General features: G+C 46.6%; 2 protein-coding genes across 5 annotated transcripts in view; one reads left to right on the top strand and one right to left on the bottom strand.

Annotated features, from left to right (window-relative positions):
* Positions 1-11787, top strand: part of MACROH2A2 (macroH2A.2 histone) — a 28370-nt gene extending 16583 nt beyond the window's left edge. For all 3 annotated transcript variants that reach the window (XM_075154170.1, XM_075154169.1, XM_075154168.1), the window contains exons 4-9: positions 523-720; positions 2354-2464; positions 4210-4309; positions 5247-5336; positions 7376-7550; positions 11077-11787. In XM_075154170.1, coding sequence (XP_075010271.1) covers positions 523-720; positions 2354-2464; positions 4210-4309; positions 5247-5336; positions 7376-7550; positions 11077-11242 — 840 coding nt within the window. In that variant the 3' untranslated portion in view covers positions 11243-11787. The remainder of the gene's footprint in view (positions 1-522; positions 721-2353; positions 2465-4209; positions 4310-5246; positions 5337-7375; positions 7551-11076) is intronic.
* A 405-nt stretch (positions 11788-12192) lies between these two features.
* AIFM2 (AIF family member 2) lies at positions 12193-18727 on the bottom strand. 2 transcript variants are annotated; one of them, XM_075154166.1, is made up of 8 exons: positions 18393-18727; positions 17378-17493; positions 15829-15948; positions 15331-15423; positions 14913-15021; positions 14552-14704; positions 13575-13775; positions 12193-12657 (listed from the first exon to the last, which is right to left on the bottom strand). In XM_075154166.1, exons 1-8 carry the CDS (start codon positions 18565-18567, stop codon positions 12503-12505), a joined length of 1122 nt encoding a protein of 373 aa, XP_075010267.1. In that variant the 5' UTR covers positions 18568-18727; the 3' UTR covers positions 12193-12502. The 2 variants fall into 2 exon arrangements, with proteins under 2 accessions (XP_075010267.1, XP_075010268.1); XM_075154167.1 differs by lacking the exon at positions 13575-13775 and having other exon boundaries at positions 18393-18723.
* Between the last annotated feature and the right edge of the window lie 7007 nt (positions 18728-25734).

Genomic DNA, 25734 nt, shown 5'->3' with positions numbered 1-25734 from the left:
CATCCACCTAATATCATAGCCATTCCTATTTTTCACCTCTGCAAAGCAGGTTCTTGGGGCTCATGCTTGCTTTCACTAGATCTGGTTCCCTGCCAAAGGGATCTACAACCATTCTTTGAGCAGGGCTGTGGTGCAGTCATTTTTTTAAGTAGCCTGCAGGCACTTACCATCTCCTCTTACCCTCACTCATTGCTTGTGAGTCACCAAGGACAGGTATGCAGAAAGACCAGCACTGGAAGAGAGAAGAGTGACCGACACGTACAGTAACGGAGTTCTCCGGGATGTGCTGGCTGACCTTGCTGTGACCTGCCAGGTTTCTTGTTATTGTGGATTTTCTCCCTCATAGTTTTTGTTTGGTTTTGTTTTTTTTTCTTGATAAAGGGATGAGGTGCAATGCTTTGGAAAGTGTGGACTCTTGCACATGTGTAATATGTGCATATGTGTAATATAGTCAGCAAAAATAGCTTGAGTGCAGATTAAGAGAATCTGTAATGTGCTCCTTTACACTGCTTCTCCTTGCAGTTGCTAAAGGGTGTGACTATTGCAAGTGGAGGTGTCCTGCCCAGAATTCAGCCAGAGCTTCTAGCCAAGAAACGGGGTGCCAAAGGCAAATCTGAGACCATCCTTTCACCTACTCCTGAGAAGAAGGGAAGGAAATCCATGGTGAACAAAAAGAGTGGGAAGAAGGCAAAGTCTACCAAGGCCCGGACACCCAAAAAGGTAAGCGTGAGGCAGATACGGGATTCCAGAGGTTTGGGAGAGGGAGTGGATCAAAACCAACTAAGATTATTAGGAGGAATAAATCAGCGCTTCTGCATCGTTTGTTTGTAGCAACTGGAAATGGGAGGTAGGAGTTGATAATAGACACAGCAGGATTTTTTTTTCTCTAAATTTTAGAAATAAAGGCAAACACAGTATTTTTGTAATGAATTTTCATAACAAAAACCTTTAAAGCTTTGAGGGAAACTTTTCAGGTTTCCAGGTCACCCTTTGCAATACTTTCTTGATAACTGCATAGAATCTCTTTATCTCCACACTAACTGTGTGGCAGTGAACTCTAACTTTTAAAATAAAGGAAGCTGTATTTTAAAACATTTTCTACTTGAGAGATGTCACACCTTCAGCCTTCTACAGTTACTGGATTGCTGTTAAAGATTTTTCACTGTCCAGAGAACTTGTCCTGACATGGTACATAAATGTCATTTTGACAAGCTCTTTGTTTCATGTGTTCTTAGGTGTGCTGTTGTTAATGGTTTTTAAAAGAGTTGCAAGAAGAATAAAGGAGTCGGAACTTGACCACTGCACCTTCCCTTACGGTTGCCCATCCTCTATCACCATCCAAAATGGTTTAATTTGGTAAAGCAGTAACCCAGATCAGTGCTCTTGGTTTGTCATTCCAGAGCATGCATCTAAAACACTGCTACATTTTTGATTGGGTAGGATTAAATGATATTAAGCTTTGACTTAAGCTTTTTAAACTTGTGTTAAGCACATCTTTCTAGAGGCCTCTAAGCTTTAATACATTTCTATACCTAAGAATATGGAGAAACAACTTTTAAAAAGAAAACAGAGTTGCTTAATGGGATGCTTGATAGGATGCCTCTGTGTATTGATCTCAGCTACCACCTTATTTTGAATTGTGCACATGCAGAGTTTGGGACTTGTTAGGAGGAGTTAGCTTCTTGACATACCTTAAAGCAAATATTGAGAGATGTGAGGAGATGCTCCCGCAACCCTGGTAGGAACAGGTTTGCTGCTCCTGGAGCTAAGCTGCATGGAGGAGTGTGTCCCACAAAGGGGATTTTGCATTCAAACTTCAGCTATTAGTTATTTCATTTTGTCATGCTGACTGCTGGTATGGGAGGTGTGATGGCTTGCTCCTGTCAATATGGATTCAGATTTATGATTTATTAGCTGAGACTTATGATTTTTTTTTAGATCATAAAGTTGTTTTTTCCTTCAGATTGGAGCATTTGACTGGGTTACTAAGTTACTAAGTTTGATTTAGTATGAGCTCTGCTCTGTTAGCAGCAAAAATAAACTAGCACACACCAACCCATAAATACAACCTTAATTGTCAGTAAAACTACAGATGGATGTGGGTGCCCTGACTCTTGATGTGACTACAAACGTATGTAATGCCTCAGATGAACCACTGATGTTTTAGCATTATATAAACAGTGAACACCTCTGTTGTTGCATAACCTTTGGGGATTAAAAGGCTATGAGTAATGTATTGATCCGAGAAGATGAGATTTGTAGTAACTGATTAAATCTATCCATTACTGAATAATGGTAAATGTTGATTTTTTTTTTTCTTTGAGAGTTCTTGCTTTTTTCTCCCCCCAAATAGAGCAAACAAAAGGACAATGAAAAAGAAGGAGCTTCAAATTCAACATCTGAAGATGGACCTGGGGATGGTTTCACTATCTTGTCCTCCAAGAGCCTTGTGCCAGGACAAAAGGTGATACAAAGTTATAATAGATTGGGGTCGCAGCAGTGGAGCCTAGCATAAACGGAAGGATGCTTTTGATCTAACATCAGTACAAAATTTTCTCTACATTCTCCCTTATTGGTCCCAAATTTAAGGCCCAAACTCACTCAAGTCATGGACATGGTAGAGGCTCTCAAAAAATATGTCTGCAGATAAAAGATTTCCAAGAATAATGCTCGTCAGCCTCTCTTCTCTATAGAGAACCATACTGATTCATTTGTTGGCCTAAGCTGTATTAGAGTTTTGTTCAGTTTGGACTTGGCTGCGTTGTGCCTGGCAACCTGCCAAACCAGGTTTAACCTTCTAGGCTATTTATTATTTATAACAGAGTATTTCTGGGCCAGGTCCCAGGATCACCCAGAACTTCCACATGTTGGTTTGTGCCAGAAGCCTGGATGCTCCATCTGAAAGTGGGCTGTGGGGCGCCGCTCTCTCACTGTTCAAATTGAGGACCTCACCAGAGCTGCAGGGCATGCCTACTTCTCCATCTCAGCACAGACTGTGACACCTCGCCTGGCCAGAATTACAAAACTGTCCCACCAAAATACCCACATGTCCTTGGTGTCCAGCCACTGTCTGTCCCATTTTTTTTTTTTTTTTTTCCCCTGTACTCATCAAGAGGGAGAAATTTTGCCTTCCTTAATTTTTGGACCATCTGAATGAAACTGGAGTTTTTCTTACGGATTTAACTATGGAGATATAGTCAAGATTTTTTTTTTATTATTGTTATTTCCAATAGTAAGGTCATCTAGAAAAATTCTTCTTCCTGCTTCTGTAAGACCCCTGTACTGATGGTGTACCCTGTTGTGTGAAGCAGCGCTTAAGAGTTCAGTCTGCCTGATCCCATCTCTTGCTAAAGCAGTGGTCTACAATGGGCCAGACACATACTAGATCCAAAAGATTGCTCAAATCTGGCTAGGTAAATGAAACTTGAATCTCCTTTATTAGAGTTCAGTCCTGTCCTAAGTTCCTCCAGAATCTATGCAGCTTCTCACTTTCTTCTCTAAAATGGGCAGTGCTTATTGTTCTGATTAGGACATAAATGCTACAGTGTATCTTGGAAGAAATGAGGCGTTCAGCAACTCTAAAGTCTTTTTAATGGTTTTTAGGGTTTCTGTCCTCTGTTGTTGCTCAAAGTGATGAGGCTGTGAAAGCTGGGGAGCAGCCTTTTTTGAGCACCTTAAGACATCAAGTTTTGGCCAGTTCCTGTATCCAGATGCGTGGGTGGGTAAAGCATTCCTTATTTTATTTATGCCAGGAAATCAAAGGGAAATTAATTATTTAGGTGGTGAAACTTTTATAGATCAGGATAGTGTTCAGCCCTTTGTCTCAGTCCCTACAGTAGTTTAGTGGGGCAAGTGTTTTATACAGGAGAAAAGCTTTTTAATTTTAGTATTTTTCTCTTTAAACAAAAGCATTTCCAAAGTCAGCCTTTTCTCTTCAAAGTGTGATGCCAGAACATGAATTTTCTAGCAGTAACTTCTTCTGGAGCAAGCTCCCAAGCTGTAGGCAAATCACAAAACAATCAGAGTGGTGTACAAATTAATTAATTAAAGGCTAAAAATCAGAATCACGCATATTGAACACAGTAAAACTACTGATTTCTGAAAGACTGAATCCAGCCTTCTTTCATTTTAGTATTTTGGTATGAAAATGATTTTGCACTCGGATTACTATGGTTTTTTTTTTCCTACTCTCTTATTATTATTTTACAGCTTTCTCTGACACAGAGTGACATCAGCCATATTGGCTCCATGAAAGTAGAAGGCATCGTTCACCCTACAACTGCTGAAATAGACCTCAAGGAGGAAATAGGTGAGGCTCTGCTACACGCAGAAAAAACAGATCTAGAGTTGGAACAGTAGCTGGTCTACTATCTGCCTGCTGAGATCCCGTCCTGTTTCATCTGAATCTTCCCCAGGCCATAAAATATCACTTACAACACCTCTGAAAATCAGGCTGGATCTGACTAGGTATAACAGGCTAATCACTAATTTATCTTTTTTTAATGATGGCTTACGACAATCAAAACACAGATAATTTGTTGAAGCACATGAGCAGCAAAGGTGTAAATAATCATTATTGCGGTCTTTATTGGATTATTTTTACATTTGCCTCTGAAAATTTTGTGAAGAAAATTATATATTAATAACTCTTCTAATTATGCTTTTCATTGTAGGATTTTACATACTTTAGAAATACTCGTGTACAAAGCCTTATACTGCTCATGTGAAATAAGGAAATATTATTACTGCTGGTGTACAAATACGGAAATTGAAGCAAGAGGGAGGTAAAAAAGAGATATGCAGTCAGTCGCATAGAGAGGCACAGAATCCCGTAGCAGGCTTTTGGATCGTTGTTTTATACAGTCAGTCATCAAGACCTTCACTGGCATCCCAGCTGTGTTTGTTTCAGAAAGTAGCAGGGTTTGTATGTTGAGTTCATTTCGGACGCTGAAAATCTGAGTCCTGAAAATCCCACTCCTCGCTATTTTAGCCATAAGCCAGAGTAAGATAGCATTCTTACACAAAATTATATTAAAGTAATTTCCAGTAATAACATACAGGGATTTTCAAAACCAATAAAAAGTAAAATTTATGTGTGGCTAGATAGGGTGGTAAACATAAACTTCAGCTGCTGCTGATAGAGGGAAACAGGATAATATGTGTACAATGTTCTTTTAAGTAATGTAGAGTTGTTTTTTTTATGCTGATACTTTGAAGCCAAGGCCTTTTGCACTGTGTCCTTGCAGGCAAGGCATTGGAAAAGGCTGGAGGGAAAGAGTTTTTAGAAACGGTGAAAGAGCTTCGCAAATCTCAAGGACCTTTGGAAGTCGCTGAAGGTAAAAAGGATGCTACGCTCTCTTTTGGAAACAGCTCTTTCCATATGTTCTTTTCTCTGGACATTCTGATCTGTTTTTGATTATGTATGTGCCTTTGCTTATGTGATGTAAATGTTTCTGTTTCTTGTTCGAAACTCTTGCTGATATGGACAGCCTGCTTAGGGAAAAAAAAGGAAGAAGAATAGGATTCCTGTGTGCTGTGCACATCCAGTCTTTGAGCTTCTAGGTGCCACCTAAGGTGCCACCATAAATTACAGCAGGCTGATTAATTTACCTGAGGCAATATCTGTCTGTGAGAGTCCAAAAATTAAGGAAAACTTAGGTGCTGTCACCTTTGTGCCATCTTTCCTGTCCTATTTTTGTACCGCATTAGGGAGGATCAGAAACAGCTCTCAGTCTAACATAAGAGGTATAAGAACAGTGATAGTTTATAAATTATCCTGCTTTATGCATATTTGATGAACAGTATAATCCAAACAATTACCTTACTTTGAACACAAAGAAAGATGTGATATGATCTTTAGAACTGACATGCTTTTTGGAAGAGAAATTGCTGCTCTTCTCCCAGGCACTACAGCTACATTATAGAAATACAAATTACAGAAGAGCTCCCTTCAAATGTTTAACACATCTGTAGCGGTGAATAGTTTGGGGTTTGAGATTATGTCTTCCTTTGTCAACAAATTAAACCAATTCATAGGGGTGGCTGGAGGGCAAATGGAGAGAAATTACGATATATCTTCCAGTGCCTTATTTGGCTTAGTATCTCAATACCCAAGAAACTAAATGCTTTAAATAGTCAGTTTTTAAAATCTCCTAAATGAATAGCCTAGTTTTATAATTTCAAATGACAGGGAAAATTTTGTACAAGATACTTTGCTTCACTTTTGCATTGAATCAAAAATATGTGCCATAACATCAGAGTAAACGACTTTTCTCTGTCAACATCACTACCTAACTAGAAAATAGACTCCTTTTATGCTATTAAGCCAGTCCCAGGCAAGAAGATAGTCTTAGTTTAATAGATAGGAAAATGTACGCTCTCAAGCATTGTGTTGTGTTGCTATGTTTGAATTTGCCCCTTCTACTGGTTTTGAGGCAAGCGATAATAAATGGTTGTTAATCACTGGAGGTCTACTGCAAACACTTGAGCTCCAGCCTAATAGGCTTGAATTCAAGTGTTGTTTTCAGTCAATTTGCTCCCTATGGTTAAAGGCCTGACATTTCTCTTCTGGTTGAAATTTAAGTGGCACAGTGAAGCATTAGACAATATTCCTCTGTGCCTGCAACAGAATTCCTCTGTGATGGTGGACAAGTGAATAAATCCAAGTTTTTCATCCTCGGGTGTTAATTGCACAGCTACTTTCAGGGTGTTTAGCCTGAGATTCCCAAGATGCAGATTCTCAGGAGTGCTAATGGTCACAATTGCAACAAAAGCAAACTGATGCCATGCTGTGGACTCTGCAGGTCCTGGAGAAATATTATGCTTTCTGAAAAATTAATCTGAGATTCCTAATTGGACATAACTGGTGGAGACTTTCAACAAACATCTCTGATTTTCATGTCGTTTTCTGAAATTACCCAATTTGTGAAGTGGATCTAAATATTACTCCCTAACACTCTGGAGCTGTAATGATGATGCAGGATATTTGTGCAAAGCATTCAGATAAGGCTGTGACAGCACTGCAGAAATGTCTGTTGGGGGATTAGCGATACTGTGTTCAGTGCAAAGTTTTGATACTTTGCATAAAACAAATCCAGAGGCCATGCTCAATGAGAAAGCTAAAAAAATATTATTGAATAACTGTGTGCTAGCCAAATGAGCACCAGGTCCTTTGATCTCCAAAGAAATAATAACTGATCACAAAACTAATGACGAGACAGTCAGATTATGATTGTAAGTGAGCCACTGTGGCACATTTTAATCCCTAATTTATTTCTTTGGAGAGGTAATGTAATTAAGAAAGTAGGTTGGATTGAGAGGTCATTGCAGGGTGGTTTCTGTTCAAAACTAAATGTTATATTTTCATTTGTGTTAGCTGCACTTACTCAGTCTAGCGGCCTAGCAGCAAAGTTTGTCATCCACTGTCACATCCCACAGTGGGGCTCAGACAAGTGTGAAGAGCAGCTTGAAGAGACTATAAAGAACTGCTTAACAGCCGCAGAGGACAAGAAGTTGAAGTCGGTGGCTTTCCCCCCGTTTCCCAGTGGCAGGTATGATTCTTTCTGCATAGGAGGATTCTGTATCGGGTAGCGATGGTAAAATTAGCTGTCAGAGAGCTGCTGATGCGATAGAGAGGTACCCTCTGGTCTGTGGCACGAAAGGGGCTGACCCTGCTTCCAGAGAGGGCTGTGGCCATCTGACACCGTGCTTCTCCAGACTAAAGGAGCTTAAAGTGCAGTGTTTGCATGGAACGACCGGAAAGCCCTTGTATAGAGAAATGAGCTAACCCACAGGAGAGCAGAGTGGACTTGCCGTGTTTTCTATTGCTAGGCAGTAATTTCCATTCTTCTGCTATGGGCCTGCACCACCTCAGGTTTTATGTCCCGTCATTTTGCTGTGGTGAATCTTATTAAAACTACATTCATACTAATAAGATTATACCAGCATAATACTGAAGGCAAGTAACAGTGATGCAGCCTGAGCTAGGGAAACGTGGGGTGTTCACTTAAGTCATCAGTCATCCCAAGAATATATCTTAAACAGACTAGTCACACAAAATGTTTTCTTTCGGAAGAAAATCAATGTTTCTCGAATATAGTTCTGCTTTAAAAACGGAACTATGAAACCAATGGTGAGACTACACATTTCTTTCCCAATAACTAGCAAATAAAATGTGCTTGACTAAGAAATCCAAAGTATTTATCTTTTCCTCCTTTTTTTTTTTTAAACTGACAGTTCGTTAATCTTGCTTGGTCTCTGATCACAAGAAACCTTACACAAGCCCTGCTAACTGCAGAAGTTGTTCTTTCGTGTTGGAGTTCGCATGCTTATGTTTAATTTGAAATGTAACTACTGATTTTTTTGGTAATGCCCAAAGAGTAGAGTACATAGTACAGTCCAGTTGTGTTGGCCCGGTAGTGAATAAAATGAAAGTAAAACTGCATTTTGATCAGGAAATCACCACACATCACTGAATACACAGGAGGTGAAATGCCATTTTTACACACTTTTCAAGACAAAATAATATTTTTATGGATCAGGACAAAAGAATAAATAGAGGGGCGGTGGAATTTTTCGTGATTTTTCTTCCTTTATACACAGATCTTTTTGTTTATAGCGTTCAGTCAAAGCAAACTGTGACAAATTGTTTTACCACTCTTTAATAATAAAGTTCAGCTTTCAAAAACTGTAGCTTTTAATGCCAATAGATATAGTCTCTGTAGACCTCATGTCTCCTATGAGCGTTATCTAAGAATAATCCAGTCTTGGAGCATTAGTCTTAGTGCAGATCCCTCTGCTGCTTAGTTCCATTTCACTCTCTGTTGCTCTTACAATTACTCCTGCTAACAGAAAATAGAGTAAGTCTTACCAGGTGCTGCTGCTGGTTTACACTTTATTTATCAAAGAACCTCAGAGTTGTCTGAAAAAAGGCAGTTTTTCAAACAAGACTTAATAGTTTTGCTGTCATTTTATTCCACCTACATGTCTGCACAAGAAATGCTGGTTTTGTTGGGTAAATCAAGAATTATGCTGTATCGGTTCTGTGAATTTTCATCTTTCCTCGGTCCCATCTTAAGGGACTGTTTACAGTAACTGATATGTAGCAATAGACGGGATATCTCAGTTGTGCCAGGGCTTTTCACCTCGACGATCTTGACATTAAAAAGTAGAGAAATGCAGTTTAGATGAAATTACTTGTGCTGTGAAGCAGATATAAATTAACTGAAAAACATTTTCAAAAAGTGCTTATCAATAAATAGGCGTATTAGCTGGGTTGCTGCAGATGCTGTCCAGGTACTAAAAGCAGGAAAATCTGTTTGCTAGTAATCGTTTGGATTACAGTGAACATGGATACAGCCATTGTTGATGACTACTTTCCAAGCTCTTTTTTGGGTGGTTTTTAATATAAATATGATAAGTAGTCTGAAATCAGTAACATGAAATTGAGTAAGGAGAAGTGAGTAGTACTAAACTTAGAAAGGAAAATAAAACCAAATGCACAAATCACAGTTCTATGGGGGGGGGGGGGGGGGAGAAAAAAACACTGCAAAGGCAGCTCTGGATGCTATTGAAAGAAATACCGTAATTTTTCAAGTGTAAGGATTGTTAGCTACTGGGATGGCTTATCTGTGTATTCTGATGTAACCCCATCACGGAAGATCTTTAAGTATAGGTTAGACAAACTTTTTTCAGAAGCAGAAAGTTATATATAATCCTGCCTCAGAGGAAGGACATGGGCTAGGTTGTGCTGGCCAATTTTTTTGGCATGGCCTTTGGAGCATTATCATGCAGTAGAATCTAAATAGAAGGCATTAAACTCAAGAGCAGCCAGCAGAGTTATGCCCAAAGACCCATCTGAAATCTCAGCTGAGTCTTAACTCACCTTCAAACAATTCAGTATGTCCCCGGAAAGTCTCATCCAAACTCTCCAAGGTATGTGGCTTCCTACATGCTCATGTAGCAAGCACTGCTCTTCAGTGTTATGCAAAATCAGCAGAATTATTAAAAGCATTGTCAGGCAGCAGAGAAACTCCAGCAGGGAATGCAGGAGTGTCCTTCCCTCCAGATGTCAGTGGCAGAGACACACATGTATCGCTTCAGGAAGGGATGCTTTCCAGGTCAAGGTATCTGTTTAGTGTTAGACAAGTAGAACAATGTGGAGACCTTCCTAAGCATGAGCATACTGCAAGGCAGAGTATTTCATTAGATAGGCATCAAATTCAAACTGTAGAACAGTTCTTGAAATTATGTCCAGTATTACAGCAGTTGTATTTTAATATAAACAGAGATGCAAAGCAGCTGACCCTCACAGTAACTGTGCTTTTTGTGATGTGCTCTCAGCCAGTTCCCTTGTAGCACGGAGATGAGAGCGAAGGAACTGCGTTGCAGCTGAATGGTTTTGTGACTTGAAAAAGGAGTATGAGAATGATTAAGATGGAAAAAATGCTGCTGCCAAGAAACTTGAATCTCAGGGATGTGGGCCAGGTGCCCCAAGAGATGTCAACACAGTTGAAAAGTGCACTTACTGTAAACACTGGTAGCTTTTAGCTTTTCAGATTATAGGTTAGAGAATATTACCATCAAAATGAATGAATGAATGCGTCTTGACCTTAATTTGCCTTGGGATTGTAATTTCAATTATTTTCACTGAAGTCTCAAGCAAAGTGTTTTTAATGACGGAGTGAGGAAGTCAGCTAAGTAGTTGATGGTTTTTTGCTTTTTTTCTTTCCAATTTTCAACTGAAAAAATAATCATCCCTTCAACTTTTTTAGCCTGCCCAGCATGGCATGGAAAACTTTAATTCTAAGGGAGAGTGTTAAAAAACTTTGTGTGGTTATAAAAAGTAGAAGCAAATAAAAACAGTAACTGTGCCAGCAAGGAAACTAATACAGCAGCAGATGAATACTGCTGGGTTTGCTTCTGGGATTTACAGATTGCAAAACTGCAATGGGCACTGTCTTAACAGCAGCCTGTAGTTGGTACAGCTATGGCTTGTTCCTTTCAGCATCACGTGTGTATAATGCTTGCACAGATGGCTGACACTCACGTGTTCTGTTTTCTTCCCCTACCACATAGAAACTGCTTCCCAAAACAGACGGCAGCCCAGGTGACTCTAAGAGCTATTTCCACCCATTTTGACGGCACCAGCTCTTCCTCCTTGAAGAACATTTACTTTCTGCTCTTCGACAGTGAAAGTATTGGCATCTATGTGCAAGAAATGGCCAAGCTAGACACTAAGTAGCAACAGCAGCCAAATGAAACTTTATTTTTCAACAAACTTGAGTAGCATTAAAAGCATTAGAGGTGGGTTTTATTTTTTCAATGTGATGAGGAGGGGGAGTGGTAGTAGTGTGATGTGTTGTGACTTGATGAAGAGCTGTGACTAGAGATGAGAGGGGGTTAGTCCGATTTCTTCATGCTGTCAGCATCCTCTAGCCATTTATATCACCTTAAGCAATTGAGTTACCATCTCTTTTCAGGAGTTTGTTTAGTGTCCCCTGTTACTTTAGTTTAGCAGTTTTTAAAGAGTAACCTCATTTTAGATTTGTAGTGATGAATTTTTCACTCACACACACACTTTAGAGAAAGCTCTTAAAAATGTTCTGCTCCTTTTTCCCCTCCCTTGAGGGTAGATGGTAAACTTCTGCCTCCAGCCCACAGAGAGGGGAAAAGGATTTTAGAAGTGATGCATGAGGAGCTTCTGTTTTGCTTTTAACTCGCAATAATCTGTAATTACTGAGAATATTTCATGGTGATTTTGTTTGTTTTATACGAAAAAAAGGAAAAGACGTGTCAAGTGTGGTTATTGTTACAAATCCTACTTTTGCTATGGGAATTTCTCACCTTTAAAAAAAAAAAAAAAGCAGGGAAAAAAAGCAGCAGCATCTGTAATTAAGTGCTTGCTGTATCACACTTAGCACACAGCTAACCAGCTCTTCGGCTCTTCTGGCTGAACTATAGTGCTAAGTGACATAATTAAAGCTGCTGTGGAGATGTTGACACAAAGCTGCATTATATTCTGTTGAGTTCCAGGATTACCATAGCCTCTTCAAGGCTTTAGGCAGGCTTTCCCCAGGCAGTGCTGCGAGCCATTCTTCCTGCACACTGCAGAGCAGGTTCCAGATCTGTAAGAGGCAGGTACTTTTTAGGAGAGCAGGAGTAGAGAAAGCCAAGGGAAAACCACATAAGAGAGATTTTTAAAACCACAGTGTTTATTGTTACAAATCAAGGTAAACCAAGTTTCTTGCTCAGAGCTATCTCAACAGGGAAGAAAAAGAAACATTCCTTCCTTGGTTTTCGTCATGAGAACTCCTGTGCACTTCATTTGGAAAGTGCCTCCTTCCCCTTTACAGCAAGGCAGAGCACCCCTTTAATGCAGCATGCAGACAGGTGGCTTTAGGCGGTGCTGCAGAAGACAGTAGCAGTCTGTCCAAGCAATAAAAGTGCACCCTCACCCTCGTCCAGATGCTGTATTCTTTGCTGGTTTGTTACTGATCCCCTCTTAAGAAGGCATTGTCTGTCCCATCGTCTTCCAGCTCTTGGAGACAAGCAGGTCCCGGCTCTTAGCAATGGTCACCAAGAGACGTCCCACATAGTAACCGTTCACCTGGCCTACGCCATCGTTCCTGCCCATTGAAAGCAGGAATGTTAGTGACCCTGGAAGAGAGATGTAGAGGTTTAAGTTAAGCAGTTTCAAAGCTAAGTATCAAACCCTACTACACGTAGGTGTTGCCCCTCATACCCACATGTACTGCTAAGGACCCATGTGCTGCATGACAAGGAAAGCAGCAGGCCCAAGGAGAACTCCTCACAACTCTCTCCTTGCTACCATCTGCTCTACCTCTTTCAGTAATGTGATTGCTGAAGGATTGGGCTGTCTGTGTGCATGGTGTAGAATGATTCTCTTCTCCCAAGAGGGAGTCCAAGAGGTAGACAACAAAATTTAAGTAGAAAGAAATGTAAATACACAGGACAGCCTTTAAAAACCAAACTGCTGTCCAGATATCCTCTGTCCATGTGGAACAGCTTTCAACATAGTTATGGTAAGTATTTACATCAGCTGCTTATTAATGAGACCCATCACCTAGCTAGATTTTTGAGACTAGATTGTTCAGTTTGTGTTTGTTGTATAGTTTAAGGAGAGAAAAGTAGAGAAAGTGAAATCATCTCCTTGTTCCTAGGATTCAATTGGACAGTAAACAATTTAAAGAAAAGGAAACAAGTTTGATGAATAGCAGACACCCACCAGTAGATTTATCAGGAAGACATTAGTGAAGAAAGGACACGTTGCGTATGTAGACTGACACAAGTAATTAACGTCTACAGTGTCTTTGGCAAAAACTGAGATGAAGCCTGAGCTGTAAGCTTATATAGCCAACCCCAGTTGTGAGTTCCTTCATCTCTGATCAGTGTTCCACGCAGGTTTCGATGTGTATATGTTAAACAGCTGTTCCCTGCAGAAAAGCAGCCCAACAGCTAAGGCCAGGTCCTTGCTTAGCAGAAGGAGCTGGAGAAGACTGTTGGCCACTTGATCTATGGTCTGTAAGTTTCCAGGTGCTAGGAGATTACCTTACCTGGTTCGTAGGTTTTAAGAGGCTTATGTGTCAGGGTGTTGATGATATTTGTCACCGCGACGTTGGCATGGAGGCCAGCGTGGTAGGCCATCTTCGGTTCTTTCAGATCTGCACAGTCCCCAATGACGTAGATGTTCTCATAGCCTTCCAGCTGGAGGTGCTTGTTAACTTTCAAAGCACTGTTACTTGCCATTTTGTCCCCTGTTTTGCCAAACAGTAAGTTTTCAGAAGGAGCTTTGTGTTGCTTGTTGTGACCTGAGACCCCAAAATGCTGCTGATGTTATCAAACATGTCATTGACACAAAGTGAGGAGTTGGTTTTTCACCCTCTTTTCTACATGTCAGGGAAGAGATGCTTTTTGCCTTGCTGTAGTTAATTATTGCAGTCTCATGCAATGAATCATCCTTGGATATTTCAGTAGAAACATCAAGAAACCTTAAGAGCTAGCGTACACAGCCTGAGAAAGAGACTGTATAATGGTCTTACTGCTCCATAGTTGTAGTGCCGTAACTGAAACTGGGCTGTAAGAGGACTCAGACTGAAGATGTGTCACCGAATAACTAATCGGCTGAGCACCCTGTGACGCTGATAGTTCAGCAAGAATGCTGAATGTGCTGAGCCTATTTTTGCTCAGAACTCAGCAAGCTTGTATCTAGGATGAAATCCTGGCCTTGATAGCAGGAGTTAGCATCAACTTCTAGGTGTCATCTGCCTCATGCTGAACTAGGACACTAAGGTTTCTTGGAGGTATTAGCAGAAGGAGCTGGAGAAGACTGTTGGCCACTTGATCTATGGTCTGTAAGTTTCCAAAGGTCACATTTCATCGTTAAGTATTTAATGTGATGTTAGAGCATTTGCTGTATCATGGAATAACCATTACAGGTTGTACAAGGTTGATTCCTAACCTCACAGTACTCAAGTATAAGACATTGAACAACTGCGTTGCTTCTCCCCACCCAGTGGTTTTTTTCACTTACCAAATGCAGCAGCGTATGCTGAAGAGTTAATCTTTATTCCCGTGCACAGGACCACCATGTCAGCAACCACCTCGGTGCCCTTTTCTGTCCTTACTACCATGTCCTTCTGGAACTGGTTTGGCGTGAGGTTTTCCACATTGCTGACCCTTTCACCTGTTGCAACAGAGAGCCTGGGTCACAAACCTTTACTAGGCTGCCATTTCCAGCTAGCCCAGATGTATCTAGAGAAACAGGAATTCAAGGAGCCATGCTTGGTCAAGAAACTCAGAAAGAGGATGTCAGAAGGAGACGCTTTGGCTAAAGGAAGAGCAGCTTATAGAGCTTCAGAGTCTAGATCTTCAGAGGCATGTTAAGTACGTACTTAATAAGAGGCGCACTCCTTTTCTGAGGAGAATCTCTTTCACCTCCTGACGGACGCTATCTAGCAGCTCCGCGTCAGCTAGTGCAGTTTTTGAGTGAATGAGGGTGACCTGTTGGGGACAAAATAGCAAACAGGAGGACACAGGAATGGGGCAGGACTTGCCGCATGCTGGGCGGGAGCAGCTATAGCTAGCTTCCTTCCACCCTGCTTAATGCCCGAGGAGGGTGAGCCAGTGAATGGCATCTAGTGCTGGTGACAGGCTATAGGGTGCTCTCAGAAGAGGAGGCAGTAGGGGCGAAGGCTGCCATTGCATGGAAACTCCTGATTTGCAGTGATCTCGGATACCTCCAGCAGGACCATCACAGAAGAACAGTCTCAGAAACAAGGATGATGTTAATTGTAACTCATATGCTACTACCTCTTTGGCTGGGTACTCTGTTTTGATCTCTGCAGCCATCTCGACTCCAGCAGCACCACCTCCCACTACCAGGATGCGCTCAGATTTCTCCATCTTGAAGTAAAGAGGAAACTCATGTTACAAGAGAACTCTTAAGTGCAGGGAGTCAGATACCTTCAGCCTCTCCGTGAACAGACCTTTCTGAGATACAGCACTGGCCCAACAGCAATAAACCACCTAGTTCATTAAGAGGAAACAAAAAACGAGAACCCCATGCACTCCTGTGTACACTGTAACGCTGTTGAGCATTTCAGGTTTCCCCTTGTGCGGACAGCTGATCTTCCCCTGGGGCATGCAGAACGCAGACAAGCTAGCCCGTCCTCCTTGTCCTGGCCTGTCCCTGCATCGTGGTCTCTTGTTCTTAGACACAGATAGCTCCAGATACCCGTAGTGGTGTCTGGGACAGGGAAGCTGAAAAAAAGCAGGCAACACTTCCTAGGAAATAAGTTGATTCCTCACCTCTTTAACCATGTCTTCATAGGTCTGGATAGCACTTTCCATGTCAATGACTTTGTTGAACTTCCCAGGGAATGGCCCATCGCTGCCTGTTGCCAGAATGAGATGGGAGTAGTGAAGCTCCTGGGAGGGCAGAAGGTGGAATAGGATGTTAGACCTCTTAAAAACAGAGCCTAGAACACAGCTGTTGCCTCCTAGTTACTATTCACTCATTCCCTCTCCTCCAGCCCTTGCTGATAACTAGGAAAGTACTTGCACTGTCAGAAAGTGACGTTAGGTGACACCAAGTAACTGCCTTCCTCAGGGTCTGAGAGAAGCACCATTCTTCAGGTGAGCTGAGAGCTTTGAAGAAATTACCAAAAGTTTACAGGAAATAACCTGATATTTATGCCAGACACTGAAGCTACCATCACAGCTGGCTCCAGAAGCTAACTTCTCTCCTTCACCCTCTTCTGAACAGAGATGAGATGCTCTGGCTGAAAAGAGTTATCAGAGCTGCTGCCCTTGTTTCTTCCTGCAGTTAGATAAGGATCTGAGCTCCAGGGTTAATTGTTGAGCTCTAAATCCAGCTCTAAGAATAAAAGCTCATCTGAGCACTCGATGGGGTGCGGTATTTACTGCACACCCACATCCCAACACAGCTCTAGACCACTTAGCTCGGCTCGAAGGGATGGTGCCATTCAGCGTGTGCAGGGAAAGATGGTCTCTGTTTGCCAAGCTCTTCAGGATGATTAAACGCTACAGTCTTTCCCCACATTGCCTCTTGGTTTCAGAGGAGATGGCCGAGGGCCTGCTTCTCTCTGGGGCAGCCCTCCATACAAGTAGGTCATTGGTTTCATTCCTCTCTACCTCCTATCGTTACAGGGCCAGTATTAAGAATGAGCATTTGTATATCTGCCCATAGGCGGCAGAAACCTAGAGGAAAGCAATCGGTGACTTCCCAGAGGGCTTGGGTTGTGGCTTGTTTGGGGTCAGGCATTTCAGCCAAGCTGAGGGTTACATCAGAACAGGAACCCTGTTGCGCATGCGAACTCTGAGCCCGGGGGCATTGGGTAGGTCAGGGTTCGTGTGCTCAGCTGATCTGCACCGTAGGAGATAGGGGGGTGTTTGCCACAACTGCAGAGCATTCCCAGCTCTCCTCCAACTCGAGGGCAAAGGTCCAGTTCGTTTTTCCCAGAGCATGATTCTGTCCTGCACGCACACACCCCCTCCTCTGGCAGATGAGAGTTGCATTCCTCTTCCTGCTCAGAGGCACATTTTCTGTAGGTGCCCTGTGGTCCTGCGCATCTCGCCCTTTCCCCCCCAGAGGACTCCAAGCACGGACAACAGTCTGAAACCTAAATTCCAAGTCACTTCTCCAACCAGACATCACCAGTCAAAGCCAACATAGCCTAGATTTGGAGTCCTGCATTCTCGCAGCCATGACATAGCTGAAGAAAAACCCTGAGGAGGAGAGATTCACAACACGCCCTGCTGAAGCCTGACTCCCCGCGTTAGCAGGTGATCCCCTAAGGCAGCCAAGTCACTCATTGCAAGTTATTTTGTCACCCACCTCACCGTCACTGAGCAAGACCTCTTGCCTCCCAGGGTCTATGCCAACAACCTTGCCTTGACGGAAGCTGTCCCCAAAGGTGACAGAGTAGGAGATAAAAGTCTTCTTGGCAAATCCTGTGGTAAGAGGAGACAACAGGGAAGAGATCTCCCTCTGTGGAGGCTAACAGACCCCTCTTCCCTTCTCCCCTCATGCCATCCTTGCTCAGACAAAAGCATGGTATGCACCTGGGACCAGAGGCTGTGCGTTATCTCTGCCCAGCAATGAGCTTCAGGACCTTTGCCTCGGATTTGGTGACAAGATCAGCTCCTCAGAGGCCAGGTGACACCCTCAGCTAGATTGCTTTATCTCTGCTCCCCATACAGAATCTCCTGTACCGGTTTGCCAGGAAGTGCTCCACTGTGGTGCAGGGCATTTCAGGCAGGATGTCAGAGGCTTTTTGTCATGTTATCTGCCTCTCAGACCAAGCTTTTGACATCATTTTAATGCTTTTTCCCAGCCTTGAACATGAGATTTTTCCCCCTAAGTCCCCAGCGACTGGAGTAATGGGGTTAGCCCAGTCTCCCCAGTGAGATCCCAGACAAGTCTGAGCAGCTCACCGACAGAATTTTATCATCCAGGGCCTCACTGCTGAGCTGCTTGACATTTCAAGTGCCAGATACAGAAAGACATTCATTCACTCCCTCCAGCTGCTGCTGGTTTTAGCTTAGTCACCTTCTAAACTCTTGAAATAAAAAAAAAAAAAAAAAAGACCATCCGAGTAGTTTTTGTGCCGTTTTCCCAGCAGATATGCAATTAGCCTAACGCAGACGGCCTGTGCGTCCTCCCAGAGGCAAGTACTTGTTTCCCAGAGGGAAAACATCAAGTCTTTCACCATCACTGGGACGGAGGAGGCACTTCCAGTACCCCACTCCCCGAGTACCTCCGAGCTGCTGGGGTCACTGGTGGGGGTAAGAGAGCTGACCCGCCGGGACCCACGCAGGGGGAAGGCCGTGGAAATCAGCCGAGCCCTTACCGCTCTCCACGGCGGCGCGGAGGGCAGCGACGTTGTGGTGGAAAGCGTCTCTCACGTCCACCAGCACGAAGGGGACGTCCCAGGACTTCAGCAGGCTGGCGGCCGCCGTGCCTCCGAAGCCACCCCCGACCACCACCACCCGCACGGAGTCGTCCACGGACACGCGGGATCCCATGGCGCGGAGCTGCCCCACTCGCTCCCTGACTCAGCGCTGCGCCCGGCCGAGCCCAGCCCAGCCCAGCCTGGTCCGGCCGGGGAGCCGGGAGCCGGGGGCTGGCCCCACGCGGGGCACGGCCTTCCCGTGACCGCAGCGGGCCGCGCACCCGCCTCCTCCTGGCTGCCCGCCTCTCCCCGCGGCGGGTGGAGTCAGGCTGGCCGGCTGACGAGCTGTTGCAGCCGTAACAGCTCCGGGGAGGAGCTGGGTTTGTCGGGGGCTGAGCCCGGGTTGCAGGGAGGGCAGCAGCAGGGGGACGCTCCCTGCCAGGGTGCGGTGTCTGCCCAGGTGAGCACCAAGCACCCAGTATTTCCTCTTTCACCTTCCTCACTCCCCCCCTCAACGTGAGAAGGGGACCGTGAGGATCTTACGAACCGAGGGCTGTGTTTTAAGGGTGATGGGCAAACACCCAGAGAGCCGGGGAACTGGCCCGGCTGTGCCTGCCGGCTCGGGGACGGCAGCTGCAGCCTGGCGGCGGGGAGGGATGCTGGGCGAGACGGGAGGCTCTGCTAATGCTGAGGGTGTGCGGTCAGTCCTGCTAAACCCCAGCATTAAAAATTCATGAGCTCATCTTTAAAAAAAAAAAAAAAAACAAACAAATACGGAGACAGTTTCACTTTGTTTTGTTTTGGAAAGTTCACGAACATCAGGCTTTGTCCACCCTGGTTTGTCCTTTGTCAGCTATGAATGTTGGTTAAATGCATGTTGGTTCAATGCCCCCTTTTGGGGGGCAGCTGGGGGCTGGCAGCAGAGGGGTGCCCAGCTCCTGCCCTTGCTGGGGAAGTTCACGTTTCGCAGCCCTCAGCGGCTGTGGTTTGGAGGGGCTCGTCGGAAAACCCACAAACTGGCTGAATGAATAACGCAGCCAGAGGATGGCCCGCTCCCTTCACCAAGAGAAACGGCTCCCTTGGAGAGAGAAATGAAGACGTATCTGCTCCGAGCAGCAGCGGGAAAAGGAGCCCAGAGTGGGCTGTGCCAGAGGGACGGAGGGAAGATGAGCCCATCCCATGAGATAGCGGGATGTAAGGAGGAGCAGGGAAGGGCTGAGAAGGTAGCGAAGGCCCCTGGAGAAGCAGAGAAGGAGGTTTACAGTAAAAAGGACATCCAGATCATGTTCTTCCGCAGCACGGAAATTACCCCGAAGACTTTAGGCTCCTGTGGCATTCCAGATAAATATAGCTGCCGGCCGTGTGGATAAATATAGCTGCTGTGCACACTGCGGCGTTGTGAGCTGGCAGAGCTGCCCCCGCGCTCCCCTTCCCATGCTGGTTTGAAGGCTCCCTCTGCTCCTCATTCCTCCTTTGGCGAACGCCGGCCAGTGCCGAAGCCCCTTCCCAGCAGGGTCCTAAGCAAAACTCCCCCCAACCTCACGGGTGGGAGACGGACGAAGGAATTCCCATCTTTTTTCCCAGGAAAAGCAGGGCCTGGACTCAGGGTTGCCACCAGAGGGTGCAGCCGGCTCGGCCGTGGGGACACGGGATACGAGACGCAGGTGTCCAAGTCCAGCGTGCGGCACCGGACACCCTCCCCTCCGTTGCAGAAGGGGCACGGGGACTGGGGAAGAAGGGTGACAAAGGGGTCGAAAGCATTGGGGGTGTTTCTGCTCTACACGGGGGGAGCCTGGAAGAGAGCTGAGAGAGGAGGGATGGAACGACCGACAATAAAGCCGGGAGCAGGGGAAGGTCCTTGGTGGGAAAGCCCACGGCCTCAGCTGAAATAAGCCAGGGGCAGGTTTGTGCTTTTTGTTACACAGGGCTCGGCTGGAGGATGCTAAAACTTTCAATGCGGGAAAAATAATTTTGATTAATCCAGGGAAGAGAAATCCTCCAGAGCTGCTGAACACAGAGGCACCCATTCTGGCCAGGAAATCCGGGAGCTACGGACATCCAGAGGCTGGGAAGCATCCCCAGGGTAGTAGCGCTCCAGGTCTGCTCCCTGTCCTCTCTCCTGGTACCTACATGGGCACTGAGCTGTGAGGAGGCTGCTGGAATAGCCTGGTGATGGCCAGCTTTGGGAAAGGATAATTCCATGCAAAAATTGGAAAAAACCAAACCCGTCTCCATTTTTAAAAGGATGAACTCAGCAATCAAAACCTGATTTAAGCTCTTCCCTCAAATTACATGGATGGGCTTGCTTAGCACCCCGTGTGTGTGAACCCTTCCCCTTCCTGGCAGGGTTGGCTTTACCTGCCTAATGCCCCTGGCATTTCATCCCGCTGGAGCAAACCTGGATCAAAAGCCCAGTCCTAGAAGACGGGGACGCTGTGGATGAATCGCCACTTCCCATGTGCTACTGCCCGCTCCCCCTTCCCCTGCACCCTTGTGCCCAGCTCTGGCTTGTACAGAGGCAGTTTTCAGCTTTTCCTGCCAGGCATTTGCATATATTTTGCAGCACGTACCACTACTGGGAGAAATCGATTAAGAGTTCTCCCTTATTTTACCCTATTATGTGATGTTTTCCCCCTTCAGGTATATTTGCACCAGACCTGCCACAAAGAAAAAGATCTTGTTCCTGCCCTAACTCTGCTGCTCCCAAGGCGAATGCCTTCATCCTGCCTCCAAGACAAAGGCAAAGCCTTCCTGGGCATTGCCAGCGGTGGGCTTGGTTGTCCTCTGCTTGGCTTCAATCGAGACAAAGTCACTGGCAAGGACAGGACAGCCCTCCGCAGCGTTGTTCCCAGGCAATGAGGGCGATCATCAGGTGAATCCGGTTGTACGCCAGAAGATCAGGGCTACCTTTCAAAAAAAGGGTAACAAACTTCTGGGCCAGTGAAATGGAGATGCACCAACAAGCACGACAAGGTCAGTGGCAAAAACAGTGCCCAAAGCAAACAGGGGAGGTAAAAGGAGCCTTTGTGAAAACCTCGCATCCAGCTTCAGGCAAATAGAAAGAAACCCCGAATGCTCAACGCTGTAGTCGGAGGGAGCCTTCTGCATGCAGGTGCACGCTCAGCATTGGCAAATACGTTGTTTTGATGTTATTTCTCTAGCTGGCTGCACAGAGTAGGAGCTGGTCAGCTTCAAAGAGGAGTTTGTCTTCTGCCAGTGATCTGTCCGCCCGAGGCAGGTGGGGAGGCTGGGGGCAGCGATCGGCCTGCCCTGGCTTCCCCCAGGCTCCCTGGCCTTTTTGTCGCACTTGCCCCGTGGACAGTACGTTCCCTGCGGGATGGCAGGGGGCCAGGGGGAAGGAAGAGGCATAGGGAAGCGGCTCTGCGGGTTACTCCTGTGCCACGTCTGCAGCTCTGACATGCCACGCAGGCGTTCTCCTGTTCTGCAGCCTCTCCACATCAGGTTTAACGCAACATCAGCCAGAGCTAATAGACATTAGACGTAGCTAATACGTATCTGAGTATGATAAATCAAAGGATGGGTATGGCGGTGCTGCGTGGGAGGACCTTAGGATGCCACAAGTGCCCCTGCTCTGCGCCCGCCTGAACCCCCTGTAAGCCTGTGCCTCCTTGTCCTGCCCACCATGAGCATCAGGGCAGGTTGATCGATTTTGCAGTAGCCCTCGACAGGCTGGAAGAGCTTTAACCTCTCTCCCTTTGGTCTCCTCTGGAGAGTTGCTTTCCCTCCCGGACAGCCTGCAGGTCCCCGTCCCTCGCGGCCAGGTCTGGGCAGCTAGAAGGGTCCTGTTTGTCCCCCTACTGACAATGTCTCTGCCGTAAAACCAAAGGAGAGCTCTCCCAGCTGCAGCTCTTCCTGGCCTCGATGCAGGAGGGAAAAACGTCCCTCTCAAACACAGAAAATAAACAGATGATTCAGGACTTGACAATAAATGTCATCAAACTCGCTGTGGAGTAATCGCTGCCATGGAGACTCTGTGACTGCGTCTGGCTAGCAGCTACCTCTGCAAAACCCGAGGACGAGCGTGCTCGTCCTCTTCCGTATCAGCAGCCTCACGCACCACATTCCCTCTGCCCGCAGACGTTGCCTGCACATCGTCCTGCGACGGCCCCAGCGGCAGCAGCATCGCTGCGGCCCTCCAGCTGCGCGGCTCGAGGCTGCGCTTCAGGGAAAGGGTATTTTTGTGTCTTCCAGAGGTGAGGGATTGCTCTCTCCTCGACAAACCACATCGCCTGTCCTTGGCACCTGCCCCGGGGTTTTGCCCCGTTTTGCCCGGGTGATTTGGTCACCCCGCGCGCCTCGGGGATCTCTGCCGCAGCCGGGGTGGAATCGGGTCAGGCCAGGGCAAAGAATGACCTGGAAAAACCAATTCAGACCAGTCCCTGGCTGCTTTTAAACATCAACACTAGCCGTTTTATACCTTATAAACAAAATTTACTTTTAGCAAAAATCAACAAGGACTCGTTTTATTTATGCTCTCCCCATCAAACTTCATTTTTCATTTCCAGTTTTTCAGTGACATCAGCTTGAGAAGACCAGCTGCTGGCCGCTTCCCGTAAACCACAGCACCAAAGTCACCTTATTTTGGTCAGGCTGGCCCAGCCAGTCACGTGTATTTATAGGCAGCGCCTGTATACGTGCCAGCCCATAAACTGGTTGCAGATCCCACCGGAAAAGGGATTCAGGAAAACCCCAAAGATGAAATGCAATGGTCTCTGTGATTCAGCTCATCTTTGTATCCGAAAGAAGAGCCGCGGGGAGCTGGTAGCAGGGGTCCGCTCTGTCCCGGGGCCCTGCCACGAGACTATTCTCCTTGTTCCTGGGCTTGAAGCGAGCTCTGTGCCCAGCTGCACCCCAGCTCCTCTTCCCCTGCACGACGCAGCAGGGCATGGTGAAAATCTCGCTTCCCACCTAACCCGCTGCCACAGGCGGGATGAGTTGGCCAGGCTCGGCGTGCTCCGGCGACGGGCTTCATCTCACCTGCCATCGGGCACCTACAGGTGAGGGCTCTCGAGCTCCAGGCTCACCCCAATGCAGGCGTTTCGGGGAGCTGAAGGGCGGCCAGTGGCAGCCCCCAGCACTGGGTGAGCCGCGGGCAGAGCCAGGGCTCTCCTTCCCCTTGGAAGAAATCCCTGCCCAAACACCTCCAGCAACCGCCTTGGGTTTTCACGCCGTGCAAATCTTCCCTACCCCTTAGGCCATTAGGGATTTTACGGCACTGCCCGTTTTGTGGGAATTCATCCCTTGTGGTGCTGTGATCCAGGCAGGTGCAACGAGGAGCTTAATCAGCTTTATCCAGCTTAGCCGGCTGGTTATAGGGATTGCAAAGACCTCTCCGGCAAGGCTCTGCTCCTGCGGCAGAGGAGCCCACGGCTCGGCGGTGAGGTGGCACCTTTCTCTTACGGGACAACACGGAGAAGGTTTTGTGGCATTAATCCTCATGGGGTGGTAGAGAAGCAGAGAGGATGTCAGAAGTTGGGTTTTCCTTCAGAAAAGGACAGGAGAAGGCTTGGGCAAGCTCCTTCGCTCTTGGGGCAGGTTTTGAGAAAGAACAGCTTTCACCCCCAAATTGTGGGGATTTTTAAACCCCCCCCCCCAAGATTTCATTACAGTGAAAGCACAGCGTATAATAAAACTGTGTCCTTAAAAAAATCAGTCTCACAGACAGGCAGCCTTTGTCCGAAGGTGTAATTACAGGATAAATATGGGATGCAGACCAAGAAATGCGGTCTGGTTAGGCATGCAGTCTCTTAAAAAAACACAACAGAAAACAAGGCTGTCATTTAATGCTGAAATGTCCATGTGTGCTGCAGCCCCTGGTCCCTCGCTGGGCCACGGGTCCCCCCGCCCACCCGGGGTTCGGGCGATGGAGCCGTAGCCATGCGGGAACCGCACCGAGCCCCGCCATGGAGCGAAGGGCAAGGATGGATCCGGCCTCCGGCAGAAGCCAGCGGGGCTGGGTGAGGGCACCCCATTGCTTGGGCGATGGGTTTCCCTCCAGCCCCGGTGCAGAAATCCCATCTGATAGCGCTGCGAGGGGACACGGGGGATTAGCTCGTCCGATCCCATTAAATGGAGCTGGAGCAAACGAGGAGAAGGGGACGGGGGGGGTCAGGACAGCCGACGGAGCAGCCACGACTTCTGAGGTTTGGGGCGAACCTCGTCCCAAGCTGGAGAAAGACCTTTTTATGCATTTCTGTGGGCCAGCCTGGCAGCTTGGCTTCATGGGCTGGCAGACATCCGCCGTGCCAGCTAGCGGTAGCAGTTTGCCACCTCGGCCATACATTAAATAGCATGGTATCTAAGGTGGCGGTTCAGAGACCTGCCTGCCTCGGCCGCTCTCTTACTTGGTGGGCACCGGCATCTTCTGACCCAAGCAAGAATTGCCCCTCCACGGCAAGCCCAGCCACGCCAGCACGGCCCCAGCCAGCCCCGAGTGCCTCCGAAGGATGCAGAGAAACAGCGGGGTGTGCCTGCCGTCCAAAGTCAAGTCTGGATTAGACCGGCGGGGGAAAGTATTAACCAGAGAGATCCCATTCAGAGGGGAACGGGGCATACATAATTTATCAAAGCTCTCACTGGTGCTGCATCATCTCACGTCACCTGCAATAACCCCGAGGAGAAGCAGGCTTCGGCTGGTGTCCCCACGGGACACGTGTCCCCTCACTGCTCTGGGCTACTTGCAGAAAATGTCTCTCTGGTGACAATAAGCATCACCACAAATCACCTGAATTTCCCCCAAAATAGAGCTGTGGCGGGCTGAGCGGGCGCAGGGCAGGTTATAGAAGGGATGGGAGCAGCCTTGGGTTGGGGAAGCAAAGGGGTGGGAGTGTGGAGGGGTTTCTTTTATTCCTTTGCTTGTTTTAAGGCAAAGCTGATCCTTTCGGGAGCTGTTTTATTTCTGAAACCTTGAATCCCTTGAAAAGAGGCTGGGTTTTTTTTTTGGCATTGGTGTGGATGGAGGAAGGGTAAAGCTGCAGCCGTTGTGGTCCCTGCCACGGGCTTCCTGCGTGGCTGGTCCGAACACCGGTCCTTCCTTGCTCTAAGGCATTGCCTCTTGCTGTGGCTTTCCCAATGCATGCTTTTTCTCCCAAATCCGTGCCTTTCCCTTAAAGGGAAGGACCGGAGCAAGGCCTGGCAGCGGCCAGGGCAGGGTGAGCAGGAGATGCCCCTCCTGAGGGGACAAACCTCCCCCCTGGTTGGCACAGAGAGAATTCAGCTGCTGCGGTCTCGAAAGGAGCCGCGTGTTCCTCGTGGCTTCCCAATGCGTCTGGCACTGGGC

Source organism: Calonectris borealis, chromosome 7 (genome assembly GCF_964195595.1).
Source record: "Calonectris borealis chromosome 7, bCalBor7.hap1.2, whole genome shotgun sequence".
NCBI lineage: Eukaryota > Metazoa > Chordata > Aves > Procellariiformes > Procellariidae > Calonectris > Calonectris borealis.
This window is presented reverse-complemented; position numbering and strand designations above follow the sequence as displayed.